Here is a 16,508-nt window from a genome sequence, read left to right as displayed (position 1 = left end):
GGCAGTATAGGAAATATGTATATACACATATATAAGATATATGTATGTGTATAGTTACATGTATATATAAGTAAAATAAATCTTTTCTGGATAGAACATAAAGGAGATGGGATCAAATGTCTGTTCTGTATGTTCTAAGCCGTTACGGTTAAGTATTAGCAAAGAGAGCCTGGTTCACAGAGATTTTCGTCTTATGGCGTGAAGCAGGCAAAGTTCACAGGATGGAGAGAGGAGTACATCCCTGAGTATTTGTACAGAGTTAATTGTAACTAGAATATTAGGGCAAAATAAGGAAATATAATCCCTATTTTTTTTCTTTTAAAGAAATTTTAGAACCGTGCTATTCAAGATAGTGGCCACTAGCCACTGGTGGCTATTTAAATTTCAGTTAATTGAAATAAAGTTGGAATTCAGTTTCTCAATTTCACTAACCATATTTCAAGTGCTCCTGTGACTGGTGGCTATTGTATTGGGTGATGTAGATAATAGAGTATTTCCATCATAACAGAAAGTTCTTTTGGATGGTGTTGTTTATACCAGAGCCTTTACAGTTATAATTAAAATAATACTTCAGGAGCTTTCCTGAATTAGTTGGTCAAGATTTTGTTATTAAGGCGATACATGAAGGAATATACTTAAAATTTCACCCATAAAACTGTTTATCTTTACTACACCTGTGGTTTCTACACAGTGACTTTAATATTTTAATAAATATAAACACAAGATTTAAACTTCATTTGGAGATACATTAGCAGCCATTTTATATAGCTTTAGGATGTCCTTTGGTTGGATTCCTCAATACCTCTGAAAACTTGAACTTCTAGGTAAGATAAGAGCTATCACTATTATTTTTTCTAAGGATTCCTTTTCTTTCTTCCTGCATTCTAAGGTAATAGTGTCCAATGGAAATTTTGTGAGTTACAAATGTAATTTTAAATCTTCTAGTAGATACATTGAAAAAGGTAAAACAAAAAACCAGGTGAAATCAATTTTAATATATTTAACTCAGTAGATCCAGAATATCATTTTAGCATGTAATTAATTATGCAAAGAATATTGAGATATTTTACTTTTCTTAAATAAGTTTTTGAAGTTTAATGTATATTCAGTAATTAGAGTACATCTCAGTTTGGACTGGGCACAATTTTAAGTGCTCAGTAGTCACGTGTATATATTAGCTGTTGCATTAGCAATATAGTTCCAGGACTTTAAGTCCAGCAGAGCTTGGTATAGTGTTTATTGGTAAAAGATATTTTTTATCTGGTTTTCTGAACCCTCTTGGAATTGTATGTTAAATTTTGAGACTCTCAAAGATAGGGGAAACCTTCACCTATCTCAAAGTACCTACTATTTGCCCAGTTGGACATAGTTGCTGTCTTTTTTTTTTTCCCCTCTCTGCAGCCTGTGTTGGTCTGTCATTAATGTCTCTTCAAGATTATTATGTGTCCTATTTTCTGAAATCTTAAGTGATGATATAATAGTACTTATGACCCATGAAATTTCTCTAATGCTTCAGTCATTAGGATTTACATGGTCAGTTTTCTGCATTCTCATGCTTTCCAGAAACATTTATGAGAAAAATTAAGTGCTAAAGAAGACTTCTTCCTTTTTCCCTCTCATTTGAGCTTTTCTTACTATCATTTCTTACATGGTTTTTACCATAGACTCCTATAATCTGTCCTTTTGAACCATTGGCTTTAGATCTGAATGATAATAGGGAAGGTTTTTTTGTTTGTTTGTTTTTTCTCTCTGAAGGGGAGGAGGGTAGTGAGAAACCTTTGCTCAAGCAGAACTGTCCAGGCTGTGTTCAGAATAAGGACTTAATGTGTATTAACTCAATTCTTAAAACAACTCTGTTATTACTTCAGTTTTACAGTTGCTAAACCTGAAGCACAGAGAGGTTAAGTCCCTTATCCAGGGTCATACATCTTGCTGGTATTGGAGCTAGATTATAGGGCATGAGAGATAGGACAGATTGTGGACCCTGTAGACCACTGTTTCTTCTGTATCTACATCTTTTTAAAGTGATAGGAAGTAGTAAAAGAATACTTACAAATTTCTTTTCTCTCTCTAAGTTTATTTATTTATTTATTTTGAGAGACAGACTGTGAACAGGGGTGGGGCAGAGAGAGGGAGAGAAGGAGAATACCAAGCAGGCTCCTCACTGTCAGCACAGAGCCAGATGCAGGGCTTGAACTGACATACTGTGAGATCATGTTCTGAGCTGAAATTAAGAGTTGGACACTTAACCAACTGAACCACCCAGGCGCCCGCTGACAAATTTTTTATATTGGAGAAATATAAGCGTATAAAGAGTACTTGCAGAGCATCTGAAGATGTAAACCAGAATATCATTGCTTTCTAAGTATTCCTTACACTGTAGTGTTGTAAGCAATGTGTTTAATAAGTGAGCAGAAGTATATTCAAAATTCACAGATGAAATGTTATCTTTTAGATTTTAATAAAGCTCTCTTGTTCATGGAGATATGTTCAGAATACGTAATGTTGAAGTTATAAATTTAAGAAATTAAAAATGGTACCATGAGAGCTACAGAAATATAGATTAATGCAGTAGCCAAACTTGATGTGGAATAACCTTGAAAGATTAAAACAATAGTAATGTGTCCATGTTTTAACCTGGGAGTATGGCCTGGGCTTTGAAATTTTTAAAAGCTATGCAGGTTGATTGTAATAAAAGACAGGTTTGGAAATTATTGGATTAATGGAATAAAAATATAGGAATTGGGGGAACTGGTTTGTTTTTTTATTATTGTGGTAAAATAGACACAACAAATTTACCATTTTAACCATTTTTCAGTGTACAGTTCAGTGGCATCAAGTATATTCGTGTTGTTGTGCAACCATCACCACTATCTACAGAACCTTTTCATCATCCCAAATTGAAAATCTGCCCTTTAATAACTCCTCCTTATATAGTCCCCTCCTCCTAGCCGCTGGTAACCACTGTTCTACTTTGTGTCGCTATAAATTTGGCTGTTTTAGTTATGTTATATAAGTGGAATTATATAGTATTTGTCCTTTTGTGTCTGCCTTATTTCACTTAGCTTAATGTCCTCAGGTTCTGATCCTTGTACTATGCACCACAATTTCATTTCTTTTTAAGCCTGAATATTCCATTGTATTTTTATTCCACATGTTGTTTATCCATTCATCTGATAGTGGATGATTGGTTTTTTCCACTTTTTGTGTGTTGTGAATAATGCTGCTATGAATATTGGTGTGCGAATATCTGTTCAAGTCCCTGCTTTTAGTTCTTTTAGGAATATACCTAGAAGTGGAATTGTTGGATCATATAGTAATTCTGTGTTTGATTTTTTTTTTTCTTTTTAAAGGAACTGCCATACTTTTTCATAGCAGCTACACCATTTTACATTCCCACTAGGAGGATTCCAATTTTTCCACATCCTCACAAACACTTCTTTTCTAAAATATTTTATTTAATAATAGCCATCCTAGAGTTGAAATGGTATATTGAAGATTTGACTTGTATTTCCTTAATGATGAGTGATGTTGAGTATCTTTTCATGAGGTTGCTGACTGTTTGTATATCTTTGGAGATATAAGAAGTCCTGTTTTAAGTCCTTTGTCCACTTAAAATTGGCTATTAGGATGACTAGGATGTTAAGTCAACATTCTCTTTAACTAGTTTTATGATTTTAAGACAAGCCTGTTAACTTCTTTGTGCTTTAAATTCCCAATCAGCAAAATGGGATATCATCTTCCTGTACCTACCTAACAGAAGTGCTAAAACTAAATGAGATATGGCATCTCTTAAAACAGTGTACATATTAAACTATTAGAATAGGTGTTTATAAGCATATTTTCATTTTGTCTTAGAAATAATGTTTTGTTTAATTTCAGTCCTTAAATGAGGAATGTTTACTATTCTACAACAGATTATTTGCTCAGGTTTCATGTGTAAACTTTTGCTTCACTCATCTTTTTGTTTTGGCTATTACAGTATTAGCTCCTAGAGAACAAGGTATTCTCTGCAGTAACTATAGTAGCTAGCAGTACCTTGGATTCTTTTTTTTAATTTTAGAGAGAAAGTGCATGAGTGAGTGGGGGATAGGGGCAGAGAGAGAGAGAGAGAGAGAAAGAATCTCAAGCAGTCTCCATGCTCAGCACGAAGCCTGGCAAGGCTCAATCCCATGATCCTGGGATTGTGACCCCAGCTGATAACAAGAGTTGGACGCTCAACCAGCTGAGCCACCCAGGTGTCCCACCATGGATTCTCATTGTAGTTACACATATTTAACTCCATTTTGCTAAGTGCCAAAGATGTTTTAAGTGATGTTATAAATAATATCTTCTCCTTGAAATAAGAGCCATTCTGAATTTAATATGGCAGTATTATGTAACATTTTTTTGTCCTATAATATTTTCTGACTAGAATATTGTCTTTAATTTTAGAAATTTTTAGAATTTTAGAAATTTAGAATTTTAGAAATTTTATGCCATATTAAGAATGGTTAGTTTTTTCTCCTGTATTCACAAATTTGATTTATTTTAAATCATTTTATATTAGAATTAGATTAGGCTATATTAGGAACATATGCTAGCAATATAGGAGGTGATATTTTTCTTTAATCATAGGCATCTGGAATGGAGAGCTGCTGATAAGTAGGAAAATAACAGATAAATAGTGGCAGCTGAGAGATTGTGTGTTGGAATGTTGGGTTTTTACAAAACCCTTTGGAGACAAATTTTTTTACATCAGCCAAGTTTTTGTGAATTAAGAGTTATGAGGGTTAAGTACTCATTGTACATAATGGAAAGCCTATATTGGACCTTCATTTTACAGACCATGGTGTTTGTATATACCAGATTGTTTATTTTCCTAAATAATATTTAATAGAATATAAGTAGTGTACTTTTTAAAAAACATTTTCCAGATTATAGTAATCTTTTTAGGAAAAACTTGAGGCATGTTATTTGCTTTTTATGTCATGACAAAATCAATTTTGAGTTTCCTTTTTTATTCTCATTTAACATTTACATACGAAATGAAACATAGTCAAACTGTATTTTTAAGAACTATATTTCACTGATTTTTTTTTCCCTAAATTTTTTTTATATTTATATATTTTGGGAGAGAGAGAGCGTGAGCAGGGCCGGGGCAGAGAGAGAAGGGGAAGAGGATCCGAAGTGTGCTGACAGCAGCAAGCCTGATATGGGGGGCTCAGATTCACTAACTGTGAGATCATGACCTAAGCCAATATCAGATGCTCAACCCACGGAGCCACCCAGGTGCCCTATACTTCACTGATTAAAAACAGGGAGTAGGATATAAAATTCAAGTTTCCTATCCTCTTAGTCTTTTAAAGATAAAGAACATGAGACTGTTTTAGGTTGTTGCTTACACTTGCAAATGTTCTTGAAAGTATTTGCAAGTCAGATTTTAAAATTTACTATTCAGTTACTGAATAAGCACATAGCATTCATAATCATTTTTGTAAAATACTTAATTGATCTTTAAAACTAACCAAATTACAATTTCTTTGTGTAATCATTCTTGCTAGAGTCACTTAATATTTTTTTTGATGTAAGTATTCTTAGTAATTCCCCAGTAAACTCTTAAATTTTGTCTCATTTATTGAGAAATATTTGTCTTCTAAAGTTTCCTGAAAATCCCGTAAAAAAAAAAAAAAAAAAAAAAAAAAAAAAAAAAAAAAACCAAAAATGGGCCGCCTGGGTGGCTCTGTCAGTTAAGCGTCTGACTTCGGCTCAGGTCATGATCTCATGGTTCGTGGGTTCAAGCCCCACGTTGGGCTCTATGCTGACAGCTCAGAGCCTGGAGTCTGCTTTGGATTCTGTCTCCCTCTCTCTCTACACCCCCCACCCCTTCTCTCAAAAATATTTATTTTTATCTTAAATTAAATAATTTAAAAAATTAAAAAAACCCAAAAAACAAAAAACCTTGTAATGGTAAAAAAATATATATATAGTCATTCTAACCAGTTGAATATGAATTTTCTTAAGTTTTTTTTTTTTTAGCATTTTGTCCTTTTTTTATTGTTTAGAGAGAGAAATGCTTTGAAAATTATCTGCCTGTTTTAAAATGGGCCAATCTCTCTCAGAAATTAAACATTAATGGTTGGCTAAGACAAAAATGCTGTTTAGAAATTATATTTATATGCCCTATTACTCAGCCTTAACAATTATAGAAGAACTGTGTCAGGAAAGAGGACAAAGAAAGAAAAGTACAAATATAGCTATCTATGTATTCCCATATATAGTAACAAAATATTGCATATATACTTGTTTACTTTAGATACCTTCTTTGAGAAAAATGTATTGAGGCCTAGGAGTGATATTTAAAAATCTTAATGTTTCAACTGGTATCAAGAATCATGTATTTTTAACAAAGGGTATTAGAATCACACTCTTGATCTTGTGTTTTCTTTGAAGCAGTGTTATATATAGGCCACACCATCACTTTGTTGATGAATAGTATTATTTTCTAGCCTACAGTTTCTGGGTTGTCTGTATCTTTATAAATTATGCTTGCAAACCATCAGGTTTTTTCCTGAGCTTATCTCTGTCTTTTAGTACCTTATGAAGTATAGCTAGTAACAATCAAATTACATTTTGACTTGATCTGTTCTCCCAACTCTTTAAATTCATTAGGTATATTTTCTGTCTTCTAGATTATTTCAGGCAACAGTTCTATGATGTATTTCTCCATTACATAACATGGGTCATCATTTTCCCAGCCCCCTAAAATAATTTCCTCATCAGTTTTCAGTGTCGTGTTCCTTGCTAATCTCATCCTAAAGTTAGTGCCACATATTTAGATTTCTGTCATGGTAGCACCTCACTTTTGGTTCCAATTTCTGTATTGGCCATTGCTGTGTAACAAACCACCCCCAAAACATGGAGGTGTAACAGCAGTTCTGTGTTTTCAGTAACGTGCCTGCTCGTCAGCTAGGGGTTAGCCAATCTAGTCCACACTGTGAACTGCAGGTTGGGTAGAGGTATATTTTATATAATTCTCATGGGAATGAAAGAAGCACTGGAGGGCAATCCAGACTGCATATGCATGTTTTAAGCTTCTGCTTGCCAAAGCAAGTACAAAGCAAGCCTGAGTCAGGTTGGGGAGGTATATTTCACCTCTAATGGGAGGAACTACAATGTCACACCAAAGAGCCTGGATAAAAGAGGGTGAGTGGAGTCCCTGGCTGGCTTAGTTGGTGAGGCACGCGACTCTTGATCTCGTGGTTGTGAGTTGAGCCCCACATTTGGGTTTAAAGATTACTTAAAAATAAAATCTTTAAAAACAAAAAAAGGGTGAGCAAAACCTATTACAAAGCTATAGTAATCAAAACAGTGTGGTATTGGGACGCCTGGGTGGCTCAGTCGGTTAAGCATCTGACTTCATCTCAGGTCATGATCTCAGTTTGTGGATTCGAGATCTGTGTCGAGCTCTGTGCTGACAGCCTGGAGCCTGCTTTGGATTCTGTGTTTCCCTCTCTCTCTGCTCCTCCCTGGCTCATGCTCAAAAATAAATAAACATTAACAAATTTTAAAACAAAAAAAAAACCCAGTGTGGTCCTAGCATACAGACATGTAAATCAATGGAATAGAAAGTCCAGAAATAAGCTTGTATGTATGTATTCAAATGATCTTTGCAAGGGTGGCAGTACCACTCTGGGGAAAAGAGCAGTGAGACAACTTAGTATCCACAGGTAAAAGAATTAAGTTGGCCTTTATCTTACATTACATACAAAAATGAACTCAAAATGGATTAAAAATCTAAATAAGACCTAAAACAATAAAACTTGTAGAAGAAAATAGGGAGAAAGCTTTATGACTTCAGATTTGCTAATGATTTCCTGGTTATGACGTCAAAAGCATAGGCAGCAAAAGCAAACATAGACAACTGAAATATATCAAACTTAAATACCTTTGTGCATCAGTGGACATAATCAGTGAAAAGGCAATTTATGGATTGGGAGAAAATGTTTGCAAATCATATATCCGTTAAGGCATTAATATCCAGCATGTATGAAGAACTACAACTCAACAACAAAAAGTTAAGTAACCCAATTTAAAAATGGGCAAAAGGCTTGAAAAGACATTTTGAAGATATACAGAGGGTCAATAAGCATATTGAAAAAAAAAAAAAAAGATGGTCAACATTACAAATCCAAGAAATGCAAGTCAAAACCACAATGAGATACCACCTCACATCTGCTAGGATGGCTACTATTAAAAAAAAAATCACAAAGGTTAGTGAGGGTAGAGAAATAGGAACCCTTGGTGCACTCTTGGTGGGATTGTAAAATGCTACAACTGCTCTGGAAAACCTTATGGAGGTTCCTCAAAAAATTAAGAATAGAACTATATGATCCAGTAATACTACTTCTAAGAGAATTGAAAGCAGGATCTTGTCTTTTTTCTTTTTCAAGTTTTTATTTAAATTCTAGTTAACATGTAGTGTAATATTTGTTTCAAGAGTATAATTCAGTGATTTCTCACATTTAACACCCATTGCTCATCATGACAAGTGCCCTCTTTAATACCCATCACCCATTTAGCCCATTCCCCCACCCACTTCCCCTCTAGCAATCCTCAGTTTATTCTCTGTAGCTGAGTCTGTTTTATGTTTTGCCTTTCTTTTTTTCCCCCTATGTTCACCTGTTTTGTTTCTTAAATTCTACATGAGGGAAATCATATGGTATTTTTCTTTGACTTAGTTCACTTAGCATAACACACTCTAGCTTCATCCACATCATTGCAAACGGCAAGGTTTCATTCTTGTTTTCCATGGCTGAGTAATATTCCATTGTATATATGTATAAACCATATCTTTATCCATTCATCAGTAGATGGCTATTTGGGCTCTTTCCATAGTTGGCTATTGTTGATAATGCTGCTGTAAACATTGAGGTGTGTCTTCTGAATTAGTATTTTTGTGTCTGTTGGGTAGATACCTAGTAGTGCCATTGCTAGATTGTAGGATAGTTCTATTTTTAACTTTTTGAGGAACCTCCACACTGTTTTCCAGAGTGGCTGCCCCAGTATGCATTCCCACCAGTAGTGTAAGAGGGTTTGTCTTTCTCTGCATCCTTGCCAACATCTGTTGTTTCCTGTGTTGTTAGTTTTAGCTACTCTTACAGGTGTGAGATGATCCTCATTGTAGTTTTGATTTGTATTTCCCTAATGATGAGTGATGGTGAGCATCTCTTCATGTGTCTGTTAGCCATCTGTATGTCTTTTATGGAAAAATGTCTGTTCATGTGTTCTGCACCCCCCCCCTCCTTTTTTTTGAGAGCACAAGTGAGTGAGGGGCAGAGAGATGAGAGTCCTGGGTGGAGGGGGGTGGAGAGAAAGAATGAAAAAGAGCGAAGCAGGGCTCACCTGAAGAGGGACTCGAGCTCTTCTGATGTGGGACTCAAACTCATGAACTGTGAGATCATGACCTGAGTCGAAGCCAGATGTTTGACTGAGCCACCCAGGTGCCCTGTTCTGCCCATTTCTTAACTGAATTATTTGTTTTTTTTAGGTGTTGAGTTTGATAAGTTCTTTATAGATTTTGGATACTAACCCTTTATCCAATATATTGTTTGCAAATATCTCCTCCCATTCTGAACAGTTACCTTTTAGTTTTTTTGATTGTTTCCTTCACTGTGCAGAAGATTTTTTGTCTTGATGAAGTCCCAGTAGTTCATTTTTGCTTTTGTGTTGCTTGCCTCTGGAGATGTGTCTAGTAAGAGATTGCTATGGCCAGTGTCAGAGAGGTTGCTGCCTATGTTCTCTAGGATTTTGATGGTTTCCTGTCTCACATTTAGGTCTTTCATCCCTTTTGAATTTATTTTTGTGTATGGTGTAAGAAAATGTTCCATTTTCATTCTTCTGTATGTTGTTGTCCACCAATCCCAACACCTTTTGTTGAAGAGACTGTCTTTTTTCCATTGCATATTCTTTCTGGCTTTGCCGAAGATTAGTTGACCATATAGTTTGGGTCCATTTTTTGTTTTCTATTTTGTTCCATTAATCTATGTGTCTGTTTTTGTGCCAGTACCATACTATCTTGATGACTACAGGAAAGCAGGATCTTGAAGAGATTTGCACACCCATGTTCATAGCAGCGCTTTTCCCAATAGCCAAGAGGTAGAAACAACCCAAATGTCCATTGATGGATGAATGGTTAAGCAAAATGTGTTATGTACACAGTGGATTTTTATTTACCATGTAAAAGGAAAGGAATCCTGTCACATGCTACACCATGTATCAACCTTGATATTAATGCTAAGTGAAAAAAGCCAGTCACAAAGACAAAAACTGTATGACTCTACTTACATGAAGTAGATCTAAAGTAGTCAAATTCTGGGTGCCTGAGTGGCTTGCTTGGTTAAGTGTCCAACTCTTGATCTCAGCTCAGGTCTTGATCTCAGGGTTATGAGTTCAAGCCCCACGTTGGGCTTCACTCTGCGTGTGGAGCCTTCTTAAAAAAAGAAAAGTACTCAAATTTGTAGAAACAGAAAGTGGAATGGTGATTGCCAGGGACTGAGATGATGTAAAAAGAGGGAATTGTTGTTTAATGGGTGTAATTTCAGATTTACATAATGAAAAGTTCTGGAGATCTAATTCAGAATGATAGGAATATATTTAACATTACTGAACAGCACACTTAAAAATGGTTAAGATGATACATTTTATGTAGTGTTTTTTACTGTGATTGAAGAAATGAAAGAGGAGTGAAGAATTGGGACCAATAACTCAATTTTCTACAAATATTAAAGTTACAGTTTTTCTATCAAGGAATTTACAACATGGCAGGAATTCAATTAGTTAAATAAGTAATAGTAGTGTTACAATAAATACTATGATAAGCATAGACTATTATAGGAACACAGAGATAATGTTTAAAGGAGTGTTGGAGAATGATGAAGAAGTCGGGAGGAATTCGGGGTAAACAAAGGAGGGGTTCTTAGTGGATTAAATACCTCTGCCTGGAGAGTTAGGCAAGGATCAGATTCTGAAGGGTCTAAAGTGCTGTGCTAAGGTGTTTTTTTGTTGTTGTTTTCTGTCCTTAAGGCATTGGGGAACTATTGATTTTGAGCCTGCCAGTTATGTGATCAGAATTAATTTTTAGGAAGATTGCTGGCAGCAGTGAAAAGATAAATTAGAGATTTTAATAGTTATTCAGACCTTAAAAAGACAATTGACAAATCATAGATACTTAAAGAAATAGAATCAGTAGGAATTGCTGATGGTTTAGTTAATTATAGGGAGTTTAGGAAAAAAGAAAAGTTTAGTGTGATTTACATGTCTGGCTTGGACAGCTATATAGGTAGAGACTTGGTAAGAAAAGGAATGTTTGATTAGAAATGAGTGGTTCAGGAGATGTCTGGCTGTCTCAGTCGGTTAAGCCTCTGACTCTTGATTTCGGTTCAAGTCAGGATCTTGTGGTTCGTGAGTTGGAGCCCTGTGTCCGTCTGTGCTGACAGTGTGGAGCCTGCTTGGGATTCTATCTCTCTATCTCTCCATCTCTCCTTGCCCCTCCCTCACGTGCTCTTTCTCTCCCTCAAAATAAATATTTTTAAAAAAGAAATAAGTAGCTCAGATACAGAATTTATCCTATAGTATTTAGTGCATACCTACTATGTGTTAAGGACCTATTCTGAAATCTGAGGATACAACATTGAACAAAGGAGACAAATTCTTCCTCCTTTAGAGCTTATGTTCTGGGACGACTATAAGAAATAAATAAACTGTGTAACACGTTAGATTGTGATTTCTTAGCCAAACAAAATCAATCCCAGAAGAGGAATTGTGGGTCAGTTTAAAGTAGGGTGGTCAGTGAAGATTGCACCTATGAGGTATCTGAACAAAAAACCTAATGAAGGTGAATGTAGATGTGTAGAGTGTTTCAGATTGAGTAACAGTAGGTATAAAGGCCTGGTATATTTAAGGAACTGCAGAGAGACCAGTTGAGGAAGAAGGGAAAGTATTATAAAGGAAGACTAGTAAAGAGATGAGGTTGGGGAAGAAATCGGTACCATGAAACATAAGAATAACTTTTATGTTGTTACCCAGGGTACCAAGTTGATTCTTTTCTGCATAGGAATTAAAGTTTATTTTCATTATCTAGGTCTTAAGACATTCTCATAGCATCTTGTACCTTTTTTTATAGCACTTAGCATAACTTTAATGTGTGCTTAGCATAGTGCCATGTGCTTAGCCATAAAATATTTGTTGAATAAAGGAATAATACTTGCTTTCACTTGGTAGCTTAGATCTGAATATTAAACTAAGTTTAATGCAGAGTTCTTTTGAATGTGGGTGGGTGCTTTAAGCATTTGGAGTTAGGTTTATGTTTGGTAGGTTTTTTGTATGTTTTACAGTATAGGTACCTTACCAGTGCTGGAAAATACTGCTGGAAAGCAGTAATAAAATTGAGTTTACTTTAAATGGGCATTAGCAACGGTCTGCCTTTGGAAGGACAGTTCTCAAAGTTATTAGTTAAGACTCTTATCTTGGTGATTATTTTAGATTTTACTCTTACGCCAAAGCAAATGTCTGTAGGCTTTGTAATTACTCAAGCAGTAGCTGTTCCAATAGGATTAGTCTTTCAGTCAGATGAGAAACAAGCTTAATATATTTATTAAAATAGTTCAGATACTTTTATTTCCTGTTAAAAAACTGTTTGGCTTTATCAGTAAGGCAGGGGAGGGAGGTTAAATGCAGTGTGGTATCTTGGATTGGATCCTGAAAAGGAAAAATGCCATAAGTGGAAAATCCAAAATGACTGGAATTAATGTACTGGTGTTAATTACCTGCTTGACAAATGTAGCATGATTCTGTGAAATGTTTAACTTTAGGGCAAACTGGGTAAAGGGTATATGACAACTCTTTGTGATACTTTTGCAGCTTTTCAGTAAACGTAAAGTTATTCCAAAAATAAATTTGTTTTTTAAAAAAAAAGCAACAGAAGCTACTGGGGTGGGGAAAGATACAGTAATCATTGTAGAATTCATAATTTTTAAGAAGGTAAAATTAATATAATTTAAACAGTACAATTCCCTAGAAGTAACCAGGTTTAGTTTTCTATTTTTCGTGTTTTAACTTTTTTGCTTACTACTTCTGGTGGTTACTGCCATAATTCCAGCGATGCTTGTACCTCTAGGCCTTGATTAACTAACTTTAGACAGTATCTGATTCTTTACCATGAAAGATGATTTGCTTTATTAGCTGTATTTTTGTCAGTTTTTCTGTTGGTTATCTTTTTAACTTGAGTGATATGCTTAAATTTCAGTTTCTTGCTATTTTTATCAGCTTCAGACAATCTTTTGCCTCCATTGTGTGTGTGTGTGTGTGTGTGTGTGTGTGTGTGTGTGTGTAATGAAGAAATTATCAGCTCTGCGTTACTCTTCACCTCCTTCTGACTTTTTGTTTTCCCACTTTCTTAGCTCTATTATTACTTTTAATATAACTTAATTTATTGTGTCCTTGACTTGTCCAGAAATAATTCAAGAGGGTTTACAGAAATATACAACAGGTTTTTAGTTTATTAATGGTTATATTTTAAAGAACTAGTTCTTTAAGACAAATTCTTAAGATAAATGTGCGGAGAAGAAATAAGAAAAGTGGATTCTTCTTAATGTACAGTCTCCTCTTCTGGGCCATTTGACCTTTCTAAGTTTTATCATAAGGATACATGTGCTTTCCTCTTGGGAACTTTCATTTTACCAGCCATATCTAAATATCATAAGATGTTCTGCATATAACTTTGATTCTAGGATGCCTTCAATTGTGAGACCCATCATGGCTTTAAAGTACCTTATCATTGGGGGTCAGGGGAGGGCAGTACATTAAATGCTTGACTAATGGTATGCAGCCCAATTTCAGAAATAAAAAAATGAGAAAATATAGTTGTATTTAATTTCTCATATAGAAGAGAAAATAAAAATAAAAATTAGGTCATCCTTAATTCTATTGCACGCCTAGATTTTTTTTCACCGAGGGAACCTTTCTTAAAAAATTGAGATTATACCATTTTGGTAGCCTGTCCTTTCCATTAAACTCACTCCCCTTTTACTCCACCTATACTTATTTTGGTGGCTATATTATAATGGTATGTGTGGGTGTACCTAACTTGTTTACTGATTCCTTTATTTAGTTCTTTCTACTGTAAACAGTGCTATGAAGAACATTTCTTAAAACTAAATCTTGGCTCATATCTGTGATGTTTTTTTGTTTTGTTTTTTTTCTCCCCTTCAGATGATGAAGTAGAATTTCTGGGTTAAAGAGAATGTGCGTTTTTGTAGTATAACTTATTAATAAAGAAAAGCAAGTTAACTTATTTTTTGGCTATTAATCATCACTAAAATATAACTTTTTCTTCTTTATTAGTGAACACTTGTCCTGCTCTTTCACCTTTTTCTTGCATGGAGACAGCAATGTTTGTACCAGTGTGGAAATTAACCAACATCAACCTGTATACCTTCTTAGTGAAGAGCATATCACCCTTGCTCAACAGTCTAATAGTCCATTTCAAGGTAGATTATTTTATTGGCTTAGATATTTCATTTGTCTCAGGAAAATTCTTATTATAGTTGGTAATCTTAAATTTTGGAATTAATGAGAATTCCCCTGATCTTTAGCCTAGCAATGATTCTAATGTAGTTTATTTTCTTCTTCCGTATTAGAGTTTTAAGTCAGTGAAAACAAGTCAATGAAGCAAGTTTTTTAATACAAATATTATTTGAAAAAATTTTTGTGCATGAATGATAGTATATTTTAAAGTGTTCTTTTAAATAGCATTTAGCAGATATACATGTTCATGTTTTCAAGGTCATCTTTTGTTTGCAGTCACATAAGCCATTTTTAATGTTGGTACACAGGGACTTTAATAATATTTATACACAATTGCTGATTTATTTTTAAGGACTGGCAGTGTGTTCTTGTTTTAATTCTAAGCCTAGTATTTCCTTTTTTAAAATTTACATGGCAGAACATAATAAGTGTACACACACATTATTTTGTTTTCTCAAATTGCTTTCTTAGTAGAAATCAAGAGAAGTTGAAGGATGTACATATATCCCCAACTCATGTTGAAATTCTATCTATGTGAGATTTTTGAGTGAACGAAATTTTAAGATTTAAAATTAAAAAAATTTTTTTTTAACGTTTATTCATTGTTGAGAGACAGAGAAAGACAGAGCACGAGCAGGGAAGGGGCAGAGAGAGAGGGAGACACAGAATCTGAAGCAGGCTCCAGGCTCCGAGCCGTCAGTACAGAGCCTGATGCGGGGCTCAAACTCACGAACCGTGAGATCATGACCTGAGCCGAAGTCAGACACTCAACCGACTGAGCCACCCAGGCACCCCTAAATTTTAAGATTTTATAATAAATTCAATATTGTGGTTTATCTTCACAATAATGAAATACAGTGAATTTTCTCTGGAATGATCATTTTGGGTTTCCTTTTCTTTTTTAGAATTGCACAATTACTTGTCAGACTATTCTGTGTGATCTTATTTGGTGTAACAGTCTTTAGTTACTTACTTCATGTCTCTTGGGTTTCTAGTAATCTTAAGCCCATTTGGACTAAATGGCACACTCACAGGACAAGCATTCAAGATGTCTGATTCAGCTACAAAAAAATTGATTGGTGAATGGAAACAGTTCTATCCTATCTCATCTTGCTTAAAGGAGATGTCTGAAGAAAAACAGGAAGATATGGATTGGGAAGATGATTCTTTAGCTGCAGTAGAAGTTCTTGTTGGTATGGATTCTGAGTATTAATTCTAAGGGAAAAATATGTGACTATATGTATTAGTTAGATTTTGTTGAATAATAAACAATTCATATACCTCAGTGGCTTTCAACATTAAACATTTATTTCTCCTTTATTTTCTCCTCACATTACATAAAGACTGCAGCTTGGTTGTGGTTTGGCTCCTTGTATCTTCTCATTCTGCAACCTAGGTTCAATGAGTACCCAGTATCTGGGACATGCTGTTCTTACAAGAACAGAGGAATAATAAGGACTGAGTGTATCATGTAAGTGTATTTAAAGCTTCTGCTAGGATATGATGTATGTTACATTTGCTCACACTCCATTAGGCAGAACTAGTCACTTTGCCATGCCAAAGTCATTGGGGCAAGGAAACATATTTCACCTAGAGGTAAGCTTGCAAAGCTTATCATTGCAAAGAAAATAATTGTGAATAAATAACATTTGGAAGCTGGAAAGTTGACAACCTGTGTTATGTAGTATTTTCACATTTCTTAAAACTGTTGCCTCTGATAACTTTTAAAAGGTAGAAAATGTACCTAAAGAACTTGTGGGTTTGATCTGCTCTGCCCGGGTCAACTCTTTTCATATTGACTCTACCCTGTGTCTTCTCATTTAGGGACCCAGATTAACAAGATAAACTATATTTGGGACATGCTAATCTTGAGGCAAAGGGCAGAAAAAAAGAGAGGCTGCTTCTGTTTTAAGCTTCTGTTGGAGTCTGGTCTATATTGCATG

The 16,508-nt window shown here is 34.8% G+C and overlaps 1 protein-coding gene across 3 annotated transcripts in view; it reads left to right on the top strand.

The window, feature by feature from the left end:
- Window positions 1-16,508, top strand: part of MED13 (mediator complex subunit 13) — a 105,352-nt gene that overhangs the window by 17,429 nt on the left and 71,415 nt on the right. For all 3 annotated transcript variants that reach the window (XR_006211279.1, XM_042966877.1, XM_042966878.1), the window contains exons 4-5: window positions 14,383-14,528; window positions 15,561-15,758. Coding sequence is in view for 2 of the 3 variants with exons in the window: in XM_042966877.1 (XP_042822811.1) it covers window positions 14,383-14,528; window positions 15,561-15,758 (344 nt within the window). In the remaining variant the exon portion in view is untranslated. The remainder of the gene's footprint in view (window positions 1-14,382; window positions 14,529-15,560; window positions 15,759-16,508) is intronic.

Source organism: Panthera tigris, chromosome E1, assembly GCF_018350195.1.
Source record: "Panthera tigris isolate Pti1 chromosome E1, P.tigris_Pti1_mat1.1, whole genome shotgun sequence".
Classification (NCBI taxonomy): Eukaryota; Metazoa; Chordata; class Mammalia; order Carnivora; family Felidae; genus Panthera; species Panthera tigris.
This window is presented reverse-complemented; position numbering and strand designations above follow the sequence as displayed.